The following is a 20647-nucleotide window of genomic DNA, read 5'->3' on the forward strand; positions in this document are numbered from 1 at the left end:
CAGTGAAGTCTCATGGATGATCACGAGGACCATATGTATCTCTGCTCATAGAAGGTAAAGGATAGGTGGAGAGGGATGGGGAGGGGGAGGAGGAGAGCAGACTGGCATGTAATGGGGTTATTCCTGCTTTACTGTGCACCAGACCCAAATCTGATGTGACTGACAACTTTAAGAACTGCCTTACTGTTTTTCCACCTTGGTGAATCTTTTCAGCTTGCAAAATTCTTCCTGAGAAGGACAGTAAGTTGGAGTCAAAGCTCAAACCCCAGTCTCGAAGCTCCCTCTGAACATTGTCATCTCTGTAAATTTAACATATTAATGTGGCACTCAAAGTAAGGAAATGCAGAAAAACCAGACATATGCAAATAGAGATCCAGCCCAACCCACAACTTCTCTCAGGACTGAGAGCGTAGTGAGGATGCCAGGACACACAGATGTGCTCTCCGTATCTCCCTCATCATGTCCTGAGGTCCTTGAGGATAGCCTCTAGCCTACACTTCTGATGCCCAAACGACCTTCCCTTCAAAGTAAATCCCTCCATGTTAGAGAGAAAATAGGTTTGTCTTAAATATTTCACTTTCTGCTTGATTACTGTTTTCTAATAGAAGAATCAGAAAAGGCCACAGGCTAGAGTTTAACCTTAACATTCCCTGACAAACAGCGGGCTCACCCACAAATACCAAGAACCCACCCCAAATACTGAAAACACAAAAGAAAAACAAAATTATTTTCTCTCACTCCCAACCCACAGAAAAGAACACAAAACTGAAACCATGCCCCAGTGAGAGGCAGAGGACTTACTTATGAATGTAATCGATGAGTCTTCCCACTTCACGCTGCCTTTGTTCTGGAGTCAGCCTTGTATGAACAGCTAAGTCTTTCATCACATTAAAATCATTACGCATCTTATCAGTTAGACCTTCAAATAAAATGTTGAAAGGTATATGATTATAGAAACAAGGATCACATCTAAACGTTTGGAGTGCGGGGTAGTGTAGAGTGAGGGAAATGACAAGGGGAATGAGGCAGCAGTAAGGGCTTTTCTGGGGGGCTGTGAGGACTCCGAGAAGAGGTAGAGGCAGGGGAAGCAGCCCAAATACAGCAGTACCTGTGAGATAGCAGAGCTCGGGGATGAGCATCGCAGGGCCCGGCAAGGTGCCACCAGGGCCACGCCTTCTCTTAGGCTGACTGACCAGAACAGGTTGTTTTAAGTCGGTGATTTCCTGGTTGTATTGCTAGTTATAAAAAGAAGGTGTCACTGTTCATGTAAATGCCTTTAGTTATAGGTCAGTGGGCCCAAAACAGGGATTTGCTTTTTTTAAATTGACAATTGATGCCAATAGTAAGGCTGGTATCAGTATCCAAGCAAAGCTTAAAAAGTGCATCTTTAATCCTGGTAGAACAGGTTGTGATTTACATGTATTACTGAGTACATCAACTTTCTTCCTAAAGACTTAAGAGCCTCACTGTCCTCGACCATCTAAATTCTGAGTTCTAGTCACAGTTCACTTAATTTTGTGATATTTTGGTTTAGAAACAGAAGCCTACGTAACTCTGGGTCCTCACAACAGAATTCCTCCAAGACTACTAGTATTACAGCAAGAAGTGGTATAGAAAACAAGTCTTGCTATGACATATAACAGTACATGGGGAGAAGGAAGGAGTTTCCATGTCAGAGAATATTCTTAATTACGAAAAATTTTTACAAAATGTTGACATTTGGTAGAAGCTGGATTTCAATTCAGTAGTCTTTTCTAAAAAGATTTTATTTTTGGGGGGCAGGGAGGGTATGAGAGGGGGAAGGGCAGAGGGAGAAGCAGACTCTCTACTGAGCAGGGAGCCTAATGTGGGGCTCAATTCTGGAACTCTGGGATCATGACCTGAACTGAAGGCAGACACTTAACCCGATTCTGGAACTCTGGGATCATGACCTGAACTGAAGGCAGACACTTAACCGGCTGAGCCACCCAGGCACCCCTCCACTCAGTAGTTGTAAGATTCCCCATAAGCACTCACTAAGGTAAGTTTCACAACTGGTAAAAAGACAAAAAATGCTGACTTTTGTGAGTTCATGTATGCATGAGATGGCTTGTGCGCCTGGCACAAGAGGCTTCCCTGTGTTATCTCGGTTCATCTCTGGCCCTGTGTTCTCTAGAGATCCTCTTGTACCCTCTTCTCCTGGCATCTTTTAACATCCTGATTAATTTGGCTCTTTTTACTTTCAGAGAGCCACACATCTGCATGCAGTAGCACACAGGGATGAGTACCATGATGGCCCTTCTGTTAGTACCACTTACTCAGCAGCAGAGGAAGTACTTTCTGTTCCATATTCCCACCCTATGCCAAGTTCCAGGCCACCTAGTCTCAGGAACTAAGAGACCATGAATTCCAATCTGTTCTTTGTCCTATATAGACTCTACCAACCACTCAGGAAAAAAGTTAACTTTTCTATTTTGGGTAAGAAAATTTCACGAACACTCTTATCTGATCCCTGCTCCATGTGCCTGCACTACTGATTTTATCACACTGTCTTCTTTATTGAGATACAACTGCTCACAGGCCCCTCCCTTGCACGTCACTTGTTGGGTGCACAGAGCAGCAAGAGTGTGGGAGTAGAGTCAGATGAATTCCTAAATCTGCCCTATCTTGCCAATGGGCCTTTAATGCATGCTTCCCTGTTATACAAAACTTTGGGATGCCTTTCCTATATTCTTAGGGCCCAAACAAAAACCTGTCAATTCTTTCAACATCTTTCCCTACATCTAAGAAATGAGCTTGTGATTAACATTACTGTCAAACCTTTTCTTTTAAAAACTGACCATGATCTTCCCTTTCAAAGGCCCTTCTCTCTCCCACTCTGAATGGTTCTTAAATATGATTTTTAACGTAGAACTTCCAACCCATCATTTATGACTAAAACTGCATCTCTACTAGGAAGTCCCAAGAATGCCGTGATTCTCTAAAACATTTCAATACCACCCCATTCTGACTGACTGTATCTACTAAAGACACCCAGTTAGCCCTGGATGTAAGAGAGAAGTCTTCTAGCAGAAATCATCTGAGCCGACACTAAGCCTAAGAGCATGAGTCAGGCGTGCAGAGTGTTGCATGCAGGAGGAGGCTGGGTTGAGAGAGAAGGTGAGCACCAACACACAGGCAAGGGCTACATCACTCAGGGTCTCACTGGACATGCATCAGTGCACATCAGTACTGAGGGTGGAAGAGTAACATCAGATCCACAGGAGTTTGAAAATGGGTCAGAAAGCAGGAGAAATGGGAAATGAGACTGACTGAATGAGCACGGGGCCCTGCACTGAAGAGGGCAGCCACTGGAGGAGGAGGAGGAGGAGGAGGAGGAGGAGGAGGAGGAGGAGGAGGAGGAGGCGGCGGCGGCGGCGGCGGCGGCAGTATCTCAGATGGTGAGGCCACTAGTAGCACCACACAAGAAGAGGCATGCAGGTCTGAAGTTTTAACTACTCATTCAGACACCTGAGTGCCTTCCTAAGCAGCTAGAGGTACATAAACCACAAAATCCCTGCCCTCATGGAAGGCATAGTCCCTGCACTGATCAAGAGTACTGCACAGGGGTCAGGTGAGGGGCCAGAACACACTCAGCACTGGTCCCATGGAAGGGGACTTTGAGATGTGTGACTACTGCGAACAAGCAGGCCTAGACATGTCTGGGCTACAGCTAGAAACCCAAGAACTGTGAACACAGCACACCTCTAGTCCTAGCCCAGATGAGCCTAGAGATCACCTAACAAGTTAGTACGGAGTAACTGGGGGCTCAAGGCAGAACCTGATGTAGGTCAACAAGCAGTTGGCCACTTAGGAATAAGCTGACATGTAAGACTCACTACCAGAGAAGGAGAACCTCCCCTGGCCTGGCTTCAGGCTGAAACTGAACCTTCCATGGCTGTCTCCTTTGGAACTGCTATTGATACACACCGTCTCTTCTCATCCTGACAGGGATTAGGAAATCACAGAAAAATTATTATTTCTCACAGTAACTCACACCCAGAAGGAATTTCAGTTAAAAATGGCTGGGGTCCTCAAAGAGTTAAGAGGGGTAAAAATAGCAGTAGAGAAATCAAGCTGAGATGGCCCATGGCCTGTTTTCATTTTGCTCAAAATAAGAGCAGCTCTTAATGTGGCTTCTCAGAGAAACATTTTCCCCCAGAGGATTATCTGATCCTTTCATTCATAGCAGAGCAGCTATAGCTCAGGCAGTAGTAGACAACCAGTAAAGAGACATTTCGAAGTCACCAGTCAGATGTGTACTCTGACATAGGATACAAATATATGAGCTGATTTATTCAGCTTTTTAGAAAAAGGAAATGTACTGAAAGTAGGGGGAAAAAAGATAAATCTCAGCATTTTAAAGACAAGTGTTAAGATTTTTAACTGATAAGGGCTTTAGAAATACTACTCCTGCACTTGTAATAAAGTGTATCAAAGGAAATGCAGCCTTCTAAGGACTCAGGTAAGCTCTGCTTATCACTGAACAACTATGTCAGTGTGTGTTCCGATATAAACATTGTATTTTCTTGTAGTCAGCAGTGGGTCTGTCTTGCTCCTGTTTGCCTCTGTTGTTTTTTCAATTCAATGATTACTGTACAAATAGCTAGGATCATCTGTACAAAACTAGTATTAGATCACACAATAAACTGATCTAGCCTAGATGAAATAAGCTGGATTTATCTATATGTAAAACGAAAGTTAAAGAGTTAACCTACACACTAACAATGAAGCAGCAGCAGGAGAAATCAAGGAATCGATCCCATTTACAACTAACTGCACCAAAATCAGTAAGATAACTAGGAATAAACCTGACCAAAGAGGTGAAGGATCTGTACTCTGAAAGTACAGAAACTGATGAAAGTAATTTAGGAAGACACAAAGAAATGGAAAAACATTCCACGGTTACAGTTTAGAAGAATATTGTTAAAGTGTCTATGCTACCAAAGACCATCTATACATTCAATGCAATCCCTATCAAAATATCATCAGCATTTTTCATAGAGCTGGAACAGCAATCCTAAAATTTTTATGGAACCTGAAAAGACCCTGAACAGCCAGAGGAATGTTGAAAAAGAAAACCAAAGCTGGCGGCATCACAATCTCAGACTTCAAGCTATGTTACAAAGCTGTGGTTATCAAGACAGTATGGTACTGGCAGAAAAAAAGACACACAGATCAATGGAACAGAATAGAGAACTTAAAAATGGACCCTCAACTGTATGGTCAACTACTCTTTGACAAAGCAGGAAAGAACATCTGATGGAAAAAAGACAGTCTCTTTAACAAATGGTGCTGGGAAAACTTGGACAGCCACATCCAGAAAAATGTAACTGGACCACTTTCTTACATCATACATAATAACAGACTCAAATGGATGAAAGATCTAAATGTGAGACAGGAATCTATCAAAGTCCTAGAGAAGAACACAGGCAGCAATCTTTGTGACCTCCGCTGCAGCAACTTCTAGCTAGACACGTCTCCAAAGGTAAGGGAAATAAAAGCAATAATGAACTATTGCAACTTCATCAAGATAAAAAGCTTCTGCATAGCAAAGGAAACAGTCAACAAAACTAAAAAGCAACCCACAGAATGGGAGAAGATATTTGCAAATGTCTTATCAGATAAAGGGTTAGTATTCAAAATCTATAAAGAACTTATAAAACTCAACACCCAAAGAATAATCCAGTCAAGAATGGGCAGAAGACATGAACAGACATGTCTCCAAAGACATACAAATGGCCAATACATGAAAAATTGCTCCACATCATTCAGCATCAGGGAAATACAGATTAAAACCACAAGAAGATACCACCTCACACCTGTCAGAATGGCTACAATTAACAACTCAGGAAACAACAAATGTTGGTAAGGATGCAGAGAAAGAGGAACACTCTTGTGCTGTTGTCGGGAATGCAAGCTGGTATAGCCACTCTAGAGAAGTGTGGAGGTTTCTCAAAAAGTTAAAAATAGAACTACCCCACAACCCAGCACTTGCACTACTGGGTATTTACCCAAAGATACAAATGCAATGATCTGAAGGGGCACCTGCACCTCCATTCTTTTTAAGATTTTATTTATTTATTCATGAGACACACACAGCAAGAAGCAGAGACACAGGCAGAGGGAGAAGCAGGCTCCCTGCAGGGAGCCCAGTGTGGGACTCAATCCTGGGACCCCAGGATCATGACCTGAGCCAAAGGTAGACACTCAACCACTGAGCCACCCAGGCATCCCAATGTTTATAGCACCAATGTCCACAGCCAAACTGTGGAAAGGGCCCAGATGTCCATCAACAGACGACTGGATAATGAAGATGCGGGGTGTGTGTGTGTGTATGTATGTATATAACAGAATACTACTCAGCCATCAAAAAAATCTTGCCATTTGCAACAACGTGCATAGAATTGGAGGATATATTATGCTGAGTGAAATAGGTCAATCAGAGAAAGACCATGATCATATGGTTTCACATTATATGAGAAACATAAGAAACGGGGCAAAGGATCACAGGAGAAGGGAGGGAAAAATGCAATTAGAAGAAATCAGAGAGGGAGACAAACCATGAGAGACTCAACTCTGGGAAACAAACAGGGTTGCTGGAGGGGAGGGGTTGGGAGTATGGGGTACCTGGGTGATAGGCATGAAGGAGGGCACATGATGGAAGGAGCACTCGGTGTGATATGCAACTGATAAATCACTAAATTCTACCCTTGAAACTAATAATACAGTATATATTAACTAAATTGAATTTAAACAAATTTTTAAAAAGAGTTAACTCATATGCAGATTTAGTGCAACTTGATGCTAAGATTTAGCTGTCTTTAACCCCACCCTTGGGTGAGGTTAAAGAAGTGTTCATTACAGAATATGGCAGTAAACTCACATTGTTTATCACTAATTACCCTACCTGTTTGTCCTCCCACAAGCTTAAAATCAAACACAATCTTTCATTCTACTGGGAAAAAGGAACCGGGATCAAGCACTTCTCATGTGGTAATGAGCTAAACTGCTATGATTACCTTAATAAATACATTTATATACAGCTTTTTTTTTTTAGATTGATTGATTGATTTATTGGAGAGAGAGAGAATGGGAAAGAGGCAGAGAGAGAAGCAGGCTCCATGCAGGGAGCCCGATGTGGGACTCAATCCCAGGACTCCAGGATCACACCCTGGGCTGAAGGGAGGCGCTAACCATTGAGCTACCCAGGCGTCCTTATATACAGCTTTCAAAGCAACTGGTTGCATGTGCACAAGCAAATCCTACTGAAGATAGTTCACATTTTTCCTAAGGCCTAAATACTTCACATGAAAAAAAGTCACCATTATCTTCTTACCTTCCTGTAGTACTCTAAGAAACTGACTTCAGAACCATCTGCTTTCTTAAAGGTACTCTTTGGATTCTGGTCCCAGTCAATATCATCTACCCTGTAGGTTTTATTGTTATACCTGTGGAATAGGTGACATTTATTGGTATTAGAATTGTAGAATTATTATTAGAAAGAAGCTAGATGTAGATAGTACATAGTCTCTAAGAAAATAAACTTGGAAATCACTCAGTAATACATGATGTCATTCATGGGAAGAGAAAGGGAAAACTTCTAAAGACCATGCTAGAGGGACAAGGGAGTAAAGTACTACTAGAAAATAAAATGAAGACTAAAAAGGATAGAAGTCATCAGGTATTTGTCCTTTTCAAAGGAGTGTGCTCCCCCTGAGAATTTGTGTTTTGGGAAAGGTCATGAACACCCCTCCCCATTTTCATGCAATTCCTGCTCCTCTGCTATAAACTCTACTTTCTAAAAGAATGGACTAGAAAGCCACAGTATCTAAAGATTTGCAAAATGATTATTTTGTATTTTAAAAAGCAGTCTTACTTGGTAAGAACAATTAAACCTATTAGTTCTTTAGAAACTTGTTCTTGAAATTTATGTTCTTCTGTTTGATGATAGAGGTTGAACATGAAATCTAACACGGTTTCACTGCGAAGGACTTTATGACTCACGTCAGTGCAAAGCATGATGTTGTTCTCATATTGAAGGATAGAGGTGGTGAAGCCAGGCCAGATCACCAACCTGCCAAAGAGAATGGGAGCTTGAAGTGGCCCCTGTGAATCATCCAAACAGCTTCTGTGTATCAAGTTGTGTTCTTCTCCTTTAATGACTGGGTCTAAAGTACCAAAGTTCTTGAACGGAGTAAACTTAGTTATTTCTAGGTTTATGAGGTTCCAGATAAAGACCCCTCTTTTTAAGATCCTCAACAATAAAGGTTATTTAATAGCATAACCATTTAAGTTCCATTCTGAGTTCATACACTATATTAAACTATTTTTTATGTTGGAATGACCTGAGAAAGTATCCAGTCTAACTAAAAGAATCTGTAATTAGTATAATAAACCTAAACTGTGCAGGCTGCACTCGGATATACCACAGGAACTTCTGAAACAATATTCATTAGTTTATAAATTTTGTTCCCTAAGAGCAAATACAAACAGTGTCAGGCAACTCTTCATGCTTCCGCAGTGACAGATGAACAGCATGTGATTTTTTTAAAATCCGAGTATTCGTGGAGGTTTCCTTTATTATTTCAAAGTTAAATGTTTACTTAACATGAGGGTACCATTAACAGTCACAGTAATAAATGTGATTATTTCAAACTAGAGTATCACTTTTGAAGTCTGTGATTAAGCCTAAAGAACAGAAAGCTTCCACTTCATACAAACCTATGATTTGGAATATCGATTGGGTCACTTGGGTTATAATAATTCCGTCCAATCTGCTGTAAATTCATGATCTTCAAGAGTCTAGAAATTGAAAGGTTGGAAGACAGGAGTGAATGCTGGTAAGCATTTCTAATGCATAGGGACTCACCTCACTGGTCTTTCAACTCATCTAGATTTTCATTTTTTCTGAGTAAAATGTTAAGGAAACACTAACATACCTCCTGAAAATAATATTATAGAACTGCAGACAAGTTGGTGATGTAGGTGGGAGTTCATTTGTAAGGGTGATTGTTATCCTCACGTGCTCTCCATTTCGGGTCTGACTAAACACTTCGGTAACCTGAGCCAAAGCAGTGGAAAACCAAACTTTTAATTATTAAAAGAAATTAATAACACCAATCACATAATTCCTGCTAGTAAGGCAACAATGAAGATTATAGAAAGGTTTTAAATTTAAAAAAGAATGACTATGAGAAGAGTGGTTACAGGCTCATTATAATTGTCATCAAGTACTCAGGTGGATTTGAGAATGAAGCAATAATGCCAAAGCCCCCCCAGCTCCCCGGGTTCATTACACACATAATCACCAGACCATCACTGGAGTTTCTCTAAAAGCTACCCTAGATTGTGGCAGTTCTGCTCTGAAGTGGAAATTTATCATCACCCTCTCCCCAACCCAATATTTTAAAATAACCTTGTGTTGTAGTCTTTTAGGTAAAAATAATATTGTTCCATCAAAAGCATGACACCTTCCAATTAAATCTTCATGTTGAAAAAGAAGAGCTGAGCGGAGTCTTCTGGCTTCCATCAGCGGGTTATAGTCAATGTGATACTGATATAAAGCCCACTGGGGACGGGATGTCAGTCGAAAATGGTTAGTGCTCAGCCTTACTATAATACCTGAAGAACCTGTAAAAGCGAGTCACGTTTGATTAACATAGTATTGAGTTTATTCTTCCTTGAGATCTTTCCTACCATGACAAAGTAGACACAGTTCTGCAAACAAAAGGCTAAGAACAGCATATGACACTGAAGTTCTTCTTCCTTTTTTTTTTTTTTTTTTTTGACACTGAAGTTCTAAGACATCTGACTTTGAGGACTATCCTATCCAGGTAAGTTCCTACAAGTATACATTTAAGAAAAAATCCTCCTTAGACTAATTTACAACAGAACCAACCAAACCTCTCTATGGCAAAGTCTGTTTTTTTTTTAATATTTATTTATTCATGAGAGATGCAGAGACAGAGAGAGAGGCAGAAACACAGGCAGAGGGAGAAGCAGGGAGCCTGACGTGGGACTCGATCCCGGGTCTCCAGGATCATGCCCTGGGCTGAAGGCAGCGTTAAACCGCTCAGCCACCCAGGCTACACTCTATGGCAAAGTCTTAAAAGAAAACAAGTAATATAACACTTAATAGAACATTTCAGTGCAGCTGAGGACAACAATAACCTATTTCATCAAATCCAAAAGAGAGAGGGAAATGGAAAAGCCATGCAGGATCCTGACCAAATGTGCCTTCTCTCTCTGTGACTGCATCATATAAATAAACATGTAAAATAAATGGCTTCAATTCAGTGTCCTGTTTAACTGGAAAAGTAATCACATGAAACTACAGTCTTTGTAATTAACACACCTGTTTTTGATTCTTTAACATGGTCCAGGTTCTGTCTTGTATTCACACCAAGATCATGAAAGTCTCTACGACGACCTCCCCTCTCTGCTAATGATAACTCCTGAAATCCAGCAGATATCTGGAGCTCTTAAAAAAAAAAATGATATACTATGTAACATGAAACATGAAATCAAGAATGGTATTAATTCACAAAATGATACCCAAAAGCTACAGAGGTGCTACAGATAACATACAGGAATGCCATCAGAATGTCTTGGGTATCTGCTTGGCCAGAGTAGCTTAGCCAGGACTTCTATTAAGCTGTTCTTGCCACTGCCCCAGCCAAACTTAGATGCTCCCCTATAAGACCTATATCCCTGTAAAAGACTAACACAACTGGCCTGGGATTCAAGAACTCAGGAGCATGCTTGTTGACTAAGAAATCGTTATTCTCCAAGTTCTGATAAGGACCTAAGGGCCTAATAAGCAGTATTTCTCACAGCTTTATGATGAAATTATAGCTATAGGAATTGGTAGTTCATAGGTTTTAACGTGTAAACATCTAGAATGTCATTTCCTAATTCCCCTACGAACATCAGAACAGATGGAATCATTCTGTGCATACCCTATGGACTATTGGGATAGAAGTTCATATGGTTTCAAAAGCTGGTTATAATACCCAAAATTAAATCCTTCCATTTGTACAACACGCAGAAGTATCTCCTATTGATAGCATGATGTGGCTCAAAGAACGAACGTGGGCTTTGTCATCCAGTGTTACAACTGTAACATGAGTACCAGAGACTTCAGTTTACTTCCCAATCTCTCAGCCTTCTTTTTTAAAGATAGCTTATTTAGGGAGTCATGTATCTAACAGACTAGAATTCCACCTTCCCTGTAGGGAATGACAGCCTGAGAGATTTATGCAGAAATTACTGGATCAAACCTCTGGGAAAGTGCCTTGGGAGGGAGTCAGTAACCAGCTTTTCTGCTCTCTGTACCCCCTGCCCTGCCGATCTTGCCTGGAATTTGGATGTGACAGCCAAAACTAAGTCTTAATGACAGAAGTCAGGACAACAGAACAAAACGATTGAAAAGCCCAGTTTGTTTCTGACCACAAATGCCAGGACTAGCCCGGAAATGCCAACTTCTGGATCTCTTTGTTAGAGAAAGAACAATGGCTTGAGCAAAATATTGGTTCCTGATACACCCTGGAAGCAAGTTATTCTAACAAGAGCTTCAACTTCCTTACCTGAAAAACTGACCTTCACAGGCATATAGTAAGTTTTCTGTGAGAATGTAATTTATAAAGCTCTTTAAAGGTGTTTGCTAAATATGTTGATTCTCGTACCTCAGGATATTCAGAGGCTCTATTTAAAAATCCTTTAAATCTATAGCTGTTTTGTTTCCCTTGGTGAGCTTTTTATCCCAGAGACTTTCAACTGAAAGTAGCCTTGGTCTTGGGTGATTAACTAATACAGGTCAAACATACTGAATCCAAGCTAGTAACAACAGGTCATAGAGGCGTTTATCCTGAAAAAATGGAATTTGTCTTAAAATTCAGTTCTGGATACAAAAACCTGACTGCAAGTTTCTGAATGTAAACAATGATGAAGTCTGTTTCCCTCTCTACACATAGTATAGCTTTTATATTTAGCCAAAGCTTATCTGTCAATCTGTAAAAAGGACAGGTTTCAGAATGAACAAAATTGGAAAACTAGATAATTATATGCCCACCTTATTTTATTGTGCTTCACAGATAATGCATTTTTTATAACTGCAGGTTTCTGGCAATCCTGTGTTAAATAAGCCTGCTGGTGACATTTTTCCAACATTTGCTCATTTCATTTCTATGTCACTGGTAATTCTCACACCATTTCAAACTTTTTTTATTATTATATTTGTTATGGTGATCTGTGATAAGTAATTAAAACTTGCTAAAAACTCAAATAATGGTTAGCATTTCTTAGTATTTTAAAATTAAGGTATTTATGTTGCTTAGATGTAATGCTACTGCATAAATAGAGTACAGTAATATCAACATAACTTTTTTTTTAATTTATTTACTTATGATAGAGAGAGAGAGAGAGAGAGAGAGAGAGAGAGGGGCAGAGACACAGGCAGAGGGAGAAGCAGGCTCCATGCACCGGGAGCCTGATATGGGATTCGATCCCAGGTCTCCAGGATCGCGCCCTGGGCCAAAGGCAGGCGCCAAACCGCTGCGCCACCCAGGGATCCCTCAACATAACTTTTATAATGCCCTGGGATACCAAACAATTCATCTGACTTGTTTTTTATGATATTTGCTTTATTGCAGGGGTCTGGAACCAGACCTGTGGCATCTCCAAGGTGTGTCTAGAATCTCTTTCCATGCAGCTGCTAGAATGGTTAAAAACAAAAACCGTATCTCACTATTGCTCTGTTTCAGAGCCCTCCACGTATCCACACCCCATATACAGAATGAAAATCATGGTCTGAAGCAAGGTCTCTCATTAAGAATAAATCTGTTAAACATCAATTTCTAAAACCTAGTAGATACTTTGAACATTTATGACAAATACTTCTCAGATATAATCCTTACAAAAGCAGTGAAAAGTTATGAAATAGAGCCTTGCATTTGTTATTCCGGGTAATATTTAATCCTCACAGAGACTCTTCCTATAAAGTTAGATACTAGCTTTTTAGAGATGATGGATAGAGTTTCATAGCATTTAAATTCATGCACAACTGTTAAATTATTAATAAAGATCAATACAGAGCATGTTTAAGAAGTACTTAAGTACTTCCCACAATTTTATTTGCATTCCAGGACTGCATCAATAAGGAAGTGTTTTTAAAACAGCTTCAGCAAATCTTATTGTATGTGGAACACAGTTGAAAGTCAAATATTTTAAGCTTCAAAAGAACTCAGGCATCTAGATTAGAGAAAGTGGATAAAATCCTGTAAATTTAAAAGAAATGAATGCCCATAAATGAATTCTCATCAGACATCTTGAAAAGTAACACATCTTATATCAGAAAAGTAATAGATACTTGGATACATAAACAAAAGATGTTCCAGTCTTCTAATTGATTCTTCAAAATGCAGCACTACTGATATTCTTTCTCAAAATTGTCTATACAAAAACCATACATACACATGTGTTCATTAACACAAGGAACACTGTTTCACCACTTGATTTCATAGGGTGTATGGCAGGGTGATGAAGTGGAGCTCTCCTATTAAAAGGCTGTGGTTCTGACTCTTAATGGGTCTAGGTTTCTGCAGTGTGGGGCCCAGAGCAGGACAGTTAGCACCCCCCACCACAATATAGTGAGACTGCCTATTATAAACCAAAGTTACAAATGTAAAAGGTGCTCCAGCTTGTGATGGAATCACAAGATGCTGAAACAACGTTCTAAAATGATTCATGAATAAGCAAATGTATGCTTAGTTAATCACTTTGGAAGAGCTAATACAGGGCCCTGGCAAGGATAGGCCTTTTCATGTCCAAGGAGAAAAGAAATCAGCATTTCTAAGTAGCAGTGGCATTTCCCTAAGTAGCAGGCTGCTCAGCTGCAAGAGGGCCCATTAGACTTTAAAGGACTGCTGGAACCCCGTTTTTATCAAGACCCCACACACTGGTTACCACTTCACATCTACTACTACTACTGCACATGTGCACACACGAAGTCTGTGCACTTTCCCTTCACCTTGTGACTTGGCCGCTGCTCCTACTGCTCCTCTCTGGCGTCCACGGCCAACTAATTCCCCTTCGGCCACGGGCTGCTGAGGCCGGGGCTGCACATAGCCAGGCTGCTGACTCTATGGGATATGCAAACAAACAGCATTCTTTTCATGTCAAAAAGTCACAGGTCAGAGAAAACAGTCTTCAACAAATCTAAGATATTCAAACAAAACTGATCTAGGTTAGTAACCAAATATTGTATTCCTCTAAAGAAGTTTCTTCAAGAAGGCTCACTAACCGGTGATGGGTATTAGGGAGACATGTGATGTGATGAGCACTGGGTGTGATATGTAACTGATGAATCACTGACCTTTACGTCTAAAATTCCTAATACACTGTTAATTAACTAAATGTAAATTAAAAGAAAAAGGTCACTAACTAAAGAAGCAGCTTTTCAGATGCTCAGGAAATAGAACAGCATCATCCTTGTATAGCTACTATATCCTTCACAGGACACAGTTTTTAAATTTATTTTAATAATCTATGCCGATAAAGATGGAGCAAGTTTTTGTTTTTCGAGGACACTGCAGGTGAAAGGTACAGCACTCACCACAGTGGCACCCACGTGCTGCACCGTCTCCTGCCCACGGGCTCGTCCTCTGGCTCTTGCTCTGGCTCGCCCAGTCATTTTTTTTCCTTGAGGGGAAATAACAGTAAAGACAATACTCAACATACACAATTACATTTTACTGTTTCTGCAATATTTCTTTGGAACAAATATTTAGGACTCCACAATAAGCTCCTGAATCATCACATATTTTTCTAGCCTCTCGTAACAGAGTTTAAGGCAATGGCCCTACCTTCAACAAACAGAAGTACTTATGTAGATTGGGCAGCACGCTGGGTAGCAGGGCTAAAGTGCAGAACTTGTTTTAATACAGCTTTTCCTTTTTCATTGAATTACTATTTTAACCACTTAGGAAAATCTGCAACATGGAGGTCAGTCACTAGCTCTTTCACATGTGGGAAAGTATGTAAATGGACCCAGGTGTCATGTTTGAGGTCAGGCCCTCACCGCACCCTCCTGGGTCCACCCACAGAGCCACATGTAGCTTAAATGTACCCAAACCACTATCTTTCTCAGTACATCATTTATGTCCCACAATTTCATTCTTGGTAAGTGGCAAGACCACTCACTGTGCCTCTAAGGAAAAAGGATGGAGTCCTTTATCTCTCAAAGCCTCCTCTGTTGCTTCTACTCCTTCTGACCCAACAGTGCTCTCCATCTCAACAACACCTATCAGGCATCAGAGATACCCTCCACCCCCACCCCAGAGCAGAAAGCCATATCAGATCATGCAGAGTGGAGGCCTCAGAGCTAGTCTGCCTGAACCTGACTCCTTCACAGAAGGGACAGAACCTCAGATCCATGTCTTCGTGTGTCAAACAAGAGTTTTATTAACCTACCACATAGCTCCAGCGTGCGGTTCAATGAGGACACACAGGAAGGGCTTATAAAGCACTGGGCATACAGTGAACATTCCACACATCTTAGTCCCAGTGGGAAAGGCAGGTAAGATTTTAACTACAAATTGTCCCAAGTTTAATGAAGGAAACAAGCAGAATGTTCTTATAGAAAAGCAGGCAGGAGCTACTTTACATCCTGGTGCCTGCCTCCTGTGAGGTCACTACATAAGCAGATACAAGAGGATCAGGAAGTGGCAGGCATTTGGTAGCAGACTTCTAGAAAAGAGCTAAGTGTGGAGAGTGGCTCACCTGCAGAGCTGACAGATGCCCTGTGTGGCTTCAGCACAGTAAAAAGGGGGAATGGGTGCAGCCTGAGGGATGCCGGGTCAGGATGCGTGGGCCTTGTAGGCAACGGGGAGCTCAGATTCCACCTTCACTGCCACAAGACACCACTGAAGGTTCTAAATACAGAGGGGAAGCCTACAACATCATTTACATTTAAGATCATTCTGGTTTAAATCAGGTTTTCATCTTTTTCAGTTTCACAGCTTCTAAAATTCTCATGAGGGCCTTCCTAGAGAGGCAAATCTAATTATATTCTCCAATTGTGAAAGACCTGACTTCTTATTGTGTTCTGCAAATGTGTGAACTCACCAAATCCTAAGAACCTTCGCAATTTGACTCTCACTCAATAATTTCCAAAGTTGGTTATAGAATACGATGTGCTGGGTTGCCAACATGTTAGAACCATCTTACACTTTTGTGCATTTCTACTGTCTGTACTAGGATGACAGCCTGCACACGGGGCCTGCTGCCGTACACGCTCAGGTGTCCTAGGGATGGTGTGCACAATCAGCAGACTTCTCTTCCTCCACACATCACCGACAGAAGCTCCATGACTCACTGTGCACCGTGGAACAGCCTTTGCTAGTGTGCCCTCCCCTCCCCACCTGTGTTACCACACCTACCACACTGCACTGCACGGTGATTCCCTTTCTCCTCCCACACCCCTGCAGACTAGGCTGCTAGTTGTGGCTTGGTCCCAGCACCTAGCCTGGCAGTAATGCTAAGTTTGGGTTGGTTCCTCCTTTAAAGCAGACATAAGCTCAACTGTCTTGTCCGGTATTTTTACAGTGCAGTTCTCAAAATGCGATCTCAGCGACATCTGGAACATCTTGGAAATGCAAATTAGGCAGAAGGGGTCCATGCTCCCAGAGCTACCAAGTCTGGTGTGCCAGCAGGTGATTCTCACATCACTAGAGACACCCAGGTAACCACTCACAGGTGGGGCACACAGGCCCCGTTTGGAGGGCAGTCCCCCATAGCTGTGCTTCCCAGCTGTGTCCTTCCAACCACAGGACACCTCCCATGGGCAACAAACCACACGGTCCCCCTTAAGTGAGATGCGGACATGGTGCTTCTTACCATCATCCCAGCTAGAAATGGGGCCCGGGCAAACTGCTGTCCATCCAGGGGGCAATGCCACCCCGATCCCACCCCTGTGGGCTGCAGGACAGCAGGGCAAGAGGTGTCCCTACTCTCCTGACCCTGGGCAATGTGGGGGAATGCCCTCTGGCCCACACACGGCCCGAACTGGATAGTGCCTCCCCAAACCCTGAGCAGCACTGCCCAGAAAATGACACTGACCCTGAGCATGTACAGGAATGTGCCCTGATCCAGACAATGCCCAGATAATGCCCCCCCATGAGCATGCCCAGGAACGCCGACGGACCCAGATGGTGCCCAGACAATACCCGCAGCCTGAGCATGCTCGGGAACTCCCCGACCCAGATGATGCCCAGATAACGCCCCCCACCCTGAGCATGCCCAGGAAAGCCCCCTGACCCAGACGGTGCTCAGATAACAGCCCCCCACCCTGAGGGTGCACAGGAACATCCCCGACCCAGACAGTGCCTCAGTGACGCCCCCACCCTGAAGGTGCCCCAAAACGCCTTCTGACCCAGACGATGCCCCGGTGACGCCCCTCCCTGAGGGTGCCCAGGAACGCCCCCGACCCAGACGGTGGCCCGATGACCCCCCAACCCTGAGGGTGCACAGGAACATCCCCGACCCAGACAGTGCCTCAGTGACGCCCCCACCCTGAAGGTGCCCCAAAACACCTTCCGACCCAGACGATGCCCCGGTGACGCCCCTCCCTGAGGGAGCCCAGGGATGCCCCCGACCCAGACGGTGCCCCGGTGACGCCCCTCCCTGAGGGAGCCCAGGGACGCCCCCGACCCAGACGGTGCGGCAGCCTGACCTCTGACCCCGGGCCTGCCCGAAGCCCCGCAGCGCCGGGCGCGCCCTCCGCCCAGGCCCGCACCCCGCGGCCCGCACCCCTCCTCACCAGGCCGGCGCCACCGCCGCAGGTCCAGCGCCGCGACCCCGACCCCGGTCCCCTCAGCGCCGCGCCCCGCCGCGCCGCGCCGCCCCGCCAACCGCCACCCCGCGCCGGATCCCTCCGCGCCGGGACTTTGCGGCCGCCGCCCCGCCAGCTGCCTCCGCTCCTGGGGCCCGCGGAGCCGCGCTGCTCGCCGTCCGTCGCCGTCCGCCTGGGGCCGTCGCCGCGGGCAGGGCCGCGTACCTCTGCCGGGCGGAAGAACACCTCGGCGGGCGCGAAGGGCCTGCACGTGGCGCGGCCAACGGCGTCCTGACTGGGCGGCACGTGAGGTCGGTTGCGGGGCGGGCGGGGCGGGCGGGGCGGGGCCCGAGGAGCCGGCGGGCGTCCTGGGGGCGGTGCCGCGTCCCAGGGAAGGGCCGGCCCCGCAGGTCTCCTGGCTCGGGGAGAAGGGGCTGAGCGGCCTGGGCGGCCACGACACTGGGTCCGGCTGCGAAGCTGCCGCCGGTCGTCGGAAACCGCTGAGCTCATCCAACAGAGACGTGAGCCCGGACTCTTGCCCTCGGAAGCACCGGCCCCGCAGAGCCGGGATGGGGGGATGCGGGGATGCGGGGCCGCGCGGCGTCAGCCTCCCTCACCGCCGCCGGACGACGCGAGGCCCGCGCAGCTCCGCCCCCGGACCCCGGCTCTGCGGCTTGGGCGGGCGGGTGCTTGGCGCTTGGCGAAGCGCTGGTGGTGCCGACCCGGCTGCCCCGGGGCCCCGTGGCCACAGGCCCGACGTAGACGCCTTCGACGGGAATTTGTACCCACGTCGGGCCAACCCGGGACCAAATATCGTAGACGCCGGAAAATAGGACAGCTGTTGGTTGGGACGGAAGATGGGTCGCTTTACATCGCTAGTTGAGTCCGGTAACAGTTCGATAGCTTCCTAGGGACTCGTCTTAAAAAACAATGACGTGTTTGAGCGAATGAGTGGCGGGGGAGGGAGAAGCAGACCCCCACCGAGCGGAAAGCCCGCGTGGGGCTGGGTCCTAGGAGCCCGGGATCACTTAACCCGCCGAGCCACCCACGTGCCGCTGGAGGGACGGTCTTAAAGCTGCATCGATACAGCAAATACTATGTTTTATGAATACTTCAGCGTGTATTCAGGGGGCTTGGGGGTGGAAGGGGCATGAGTTTTCCCAAACCACCTCCCCGAGTCTACAGTCGTCTCCTCTTCCACTCCAAGCGGGTGGAAAGGAATAGTGGACTTCAGTGTTTTCCCCACATGCTCGGTTGTAAGCACAAGGGGGAACTTCTGAAAAACACATTTCCAGGTAATCCTGATTCCACAGGTTTGTGATGGGAGCAAAGAATTTTTTAAGCAGAGTCACCAGGTGATTTTTATGCAGAGAGAATCTTGAGAAATTTAAGGCAAGATCTGTGATCCTGACATCATATTCATTCAAGAAAGGATTCACGTGAAAATGAGAGACACCCAAGTAGTTTGAAGTGGGGGGGGGGATGGCTTCACTTTTTTTTTAGTATAAAAAGCATCGTTTGGAATATAGCACGAAGCTTAACTTTTCTAGGAGGGATTTAAGAGGTTGGTGAGAAAGTTATTCTGCAGTCCTGCCAGCAGATGGAGCAATAAAACAAGAAATGAGTCTACAGCTTCAACTGGGTGCAAGGCAGGAAAGTAGCCAGAAGGGGCCTCACAGGGAAGAAGTCCTCTTTTCCCGTCTGTTTCTCTTCTCTATGTGCCTAAACTCCTTGGAACTGCTAAGGACACGGTGCTTGTATGAACTGTCACTGGAGCATCTGGGTGTCTGCTGTGTATGAGCTGGGTAGTTCCTAAAGACAGGAAGTTGTGATACAGCAAGATGTAGGCAAACCCCTCATTTTCTTATGGTGCAAACAGCACACCTCACAACGCTCACCTAAAATGTAAAAAAAAAAAAAAAAAAAAAAAAAAAAAAGGAAAAAATTAGAGAAATTGGGGAAGACATCATTTTTTTTTTTTTTTTTTGATTTCTCTATTGACAGTGTGACCTTGTGGCACCAGTTACTGGATACAACTACGTGCCTAATGCTAAAAACTGAGGAATGAATGGACGTAGATTCTCCTTCCAGGAGCTTGGCCAAAAGTGAAGGGCAGGGAAAAAGGTGGGAATCTATCTCTGAGAGGAAGCAGAGCAGGGAGGTCACCTGTCAGGCACTGATACCTCAGTCTGAAACATTGAATGGGATTTGCAGGAAGCCCTGTGGTCTAAGCAGACAGAGGCGTTTAGGGAACTGCCAGCGATTTGGTACAGCAGGAGTGATAAAAACAAGCAGAACAGAGTCAGGTGATGACACCAGGGGAAGCAGGGGCAGACCAGGTTCTAGAAGTTGAATGACAATAAACACCAAATGTCCACGCTGTTGAGCACGCCCTGCTAGATCCCGTGAATAGGATGCAATCTCTGTCCTCTCGATGATGCAAAACCCTGGGGCCACCAAATGGAATAGGCATCATAGCTAGGCAGGTCACAGAACAGGAGATGCAGGGACTGTGGCCACAGGCCTGTAGACACAATACCTGAATGGGTCAGAGACTTTCGGGTCCTAGCCAGACCTCACTCACCAAGAGGGAAGGAGGACCCAGATTTGCTAGCTCTACTATTATCATTATTGTTTGTTTTGACCCCTTGAGGTGAAATTCATATAGCCCACAATTAACCATTTTATGGTGAACAGTTCAGTGGTACTTAGTACATTCATAGTGTTGTGCAAACACCACTTCTCTCTAATTCCAGAACATTTTCATGATCCCAAAGCAAAACCCCATTCTTATTAGGT

General features: G+C 44.5%; 1 protein-coding gene across 4 annotated transcripts in view; it reads right to left on the reverse strand.

Annotated features, from left to right (window-relative positions):
• Positions 1-17951, reverse strand: part of PIWIL1 (piwi like RNA-mediated gene silencing 1) — a 30126-nt gene extending 12175 nt beyond the window's left edge. The window contains exons 1-12 of one of the 4 annotated variants that reach the window (XM_077875233.1): positions 17837-17951; positions 14633-14718; positions 14048-14159; positions 10376-10501; positions 9437-9651; positions 8961-9082; positions 8743-8823; positions 7898-8095; positions 7358-7469; positions 1109-1235; positions 802-919; positions 185-299 (exon numbers count right to left, since the gene is read on the reverse strand). In XM_077875233.1, coding sequence (XP_077731359.1) covers positions 185-299; positions 802-919; positions 1109-1235; positions 7358-7469; positions 7898-8095; positions 8743-8823; positions 8961-9082; positions 9437-9651; positions 10376-10501; positions 14048-14159; positions 14633-14710 — 1404 coding nt within the window. In that variant the 5' untranslated portion in view covers positions 14711-14718; positions 17837-17951. Of the gene's footprint in view, positions 1-184; positions 300-801; positions 920-1108; positions 1236-7357; positions 7470-7897; positions 8096-8742; positions 8824-8960; positions 9083-9436; positions 9652-10375; positions 10502-14047; positions 14160-14632; positions 14719-15798; positions 15938-17836 lie in introns of those variants that run through there. The other 3 variants (XM_077875231.1, XM_077875232.1, XM_077875234.1) reach the window with 3 other exon arrangements.
• Positions 17952-20647: the final 2696 nt, after the last annotated feature.

This window comes from Canis aureus, chromosome 27 (genome assembly GCF_053574225.1).
Source record: "Canis aureus isolate CA01 chromosome 27, VMU_Caureus_v.1.0, whole genome shotgun sequence".
NCBI classification, from domain to species: Eukaryota; Metazoa; Chordata; class Mammalia; order Carnivora; family Canidae; genus Canis; species Canis aureus.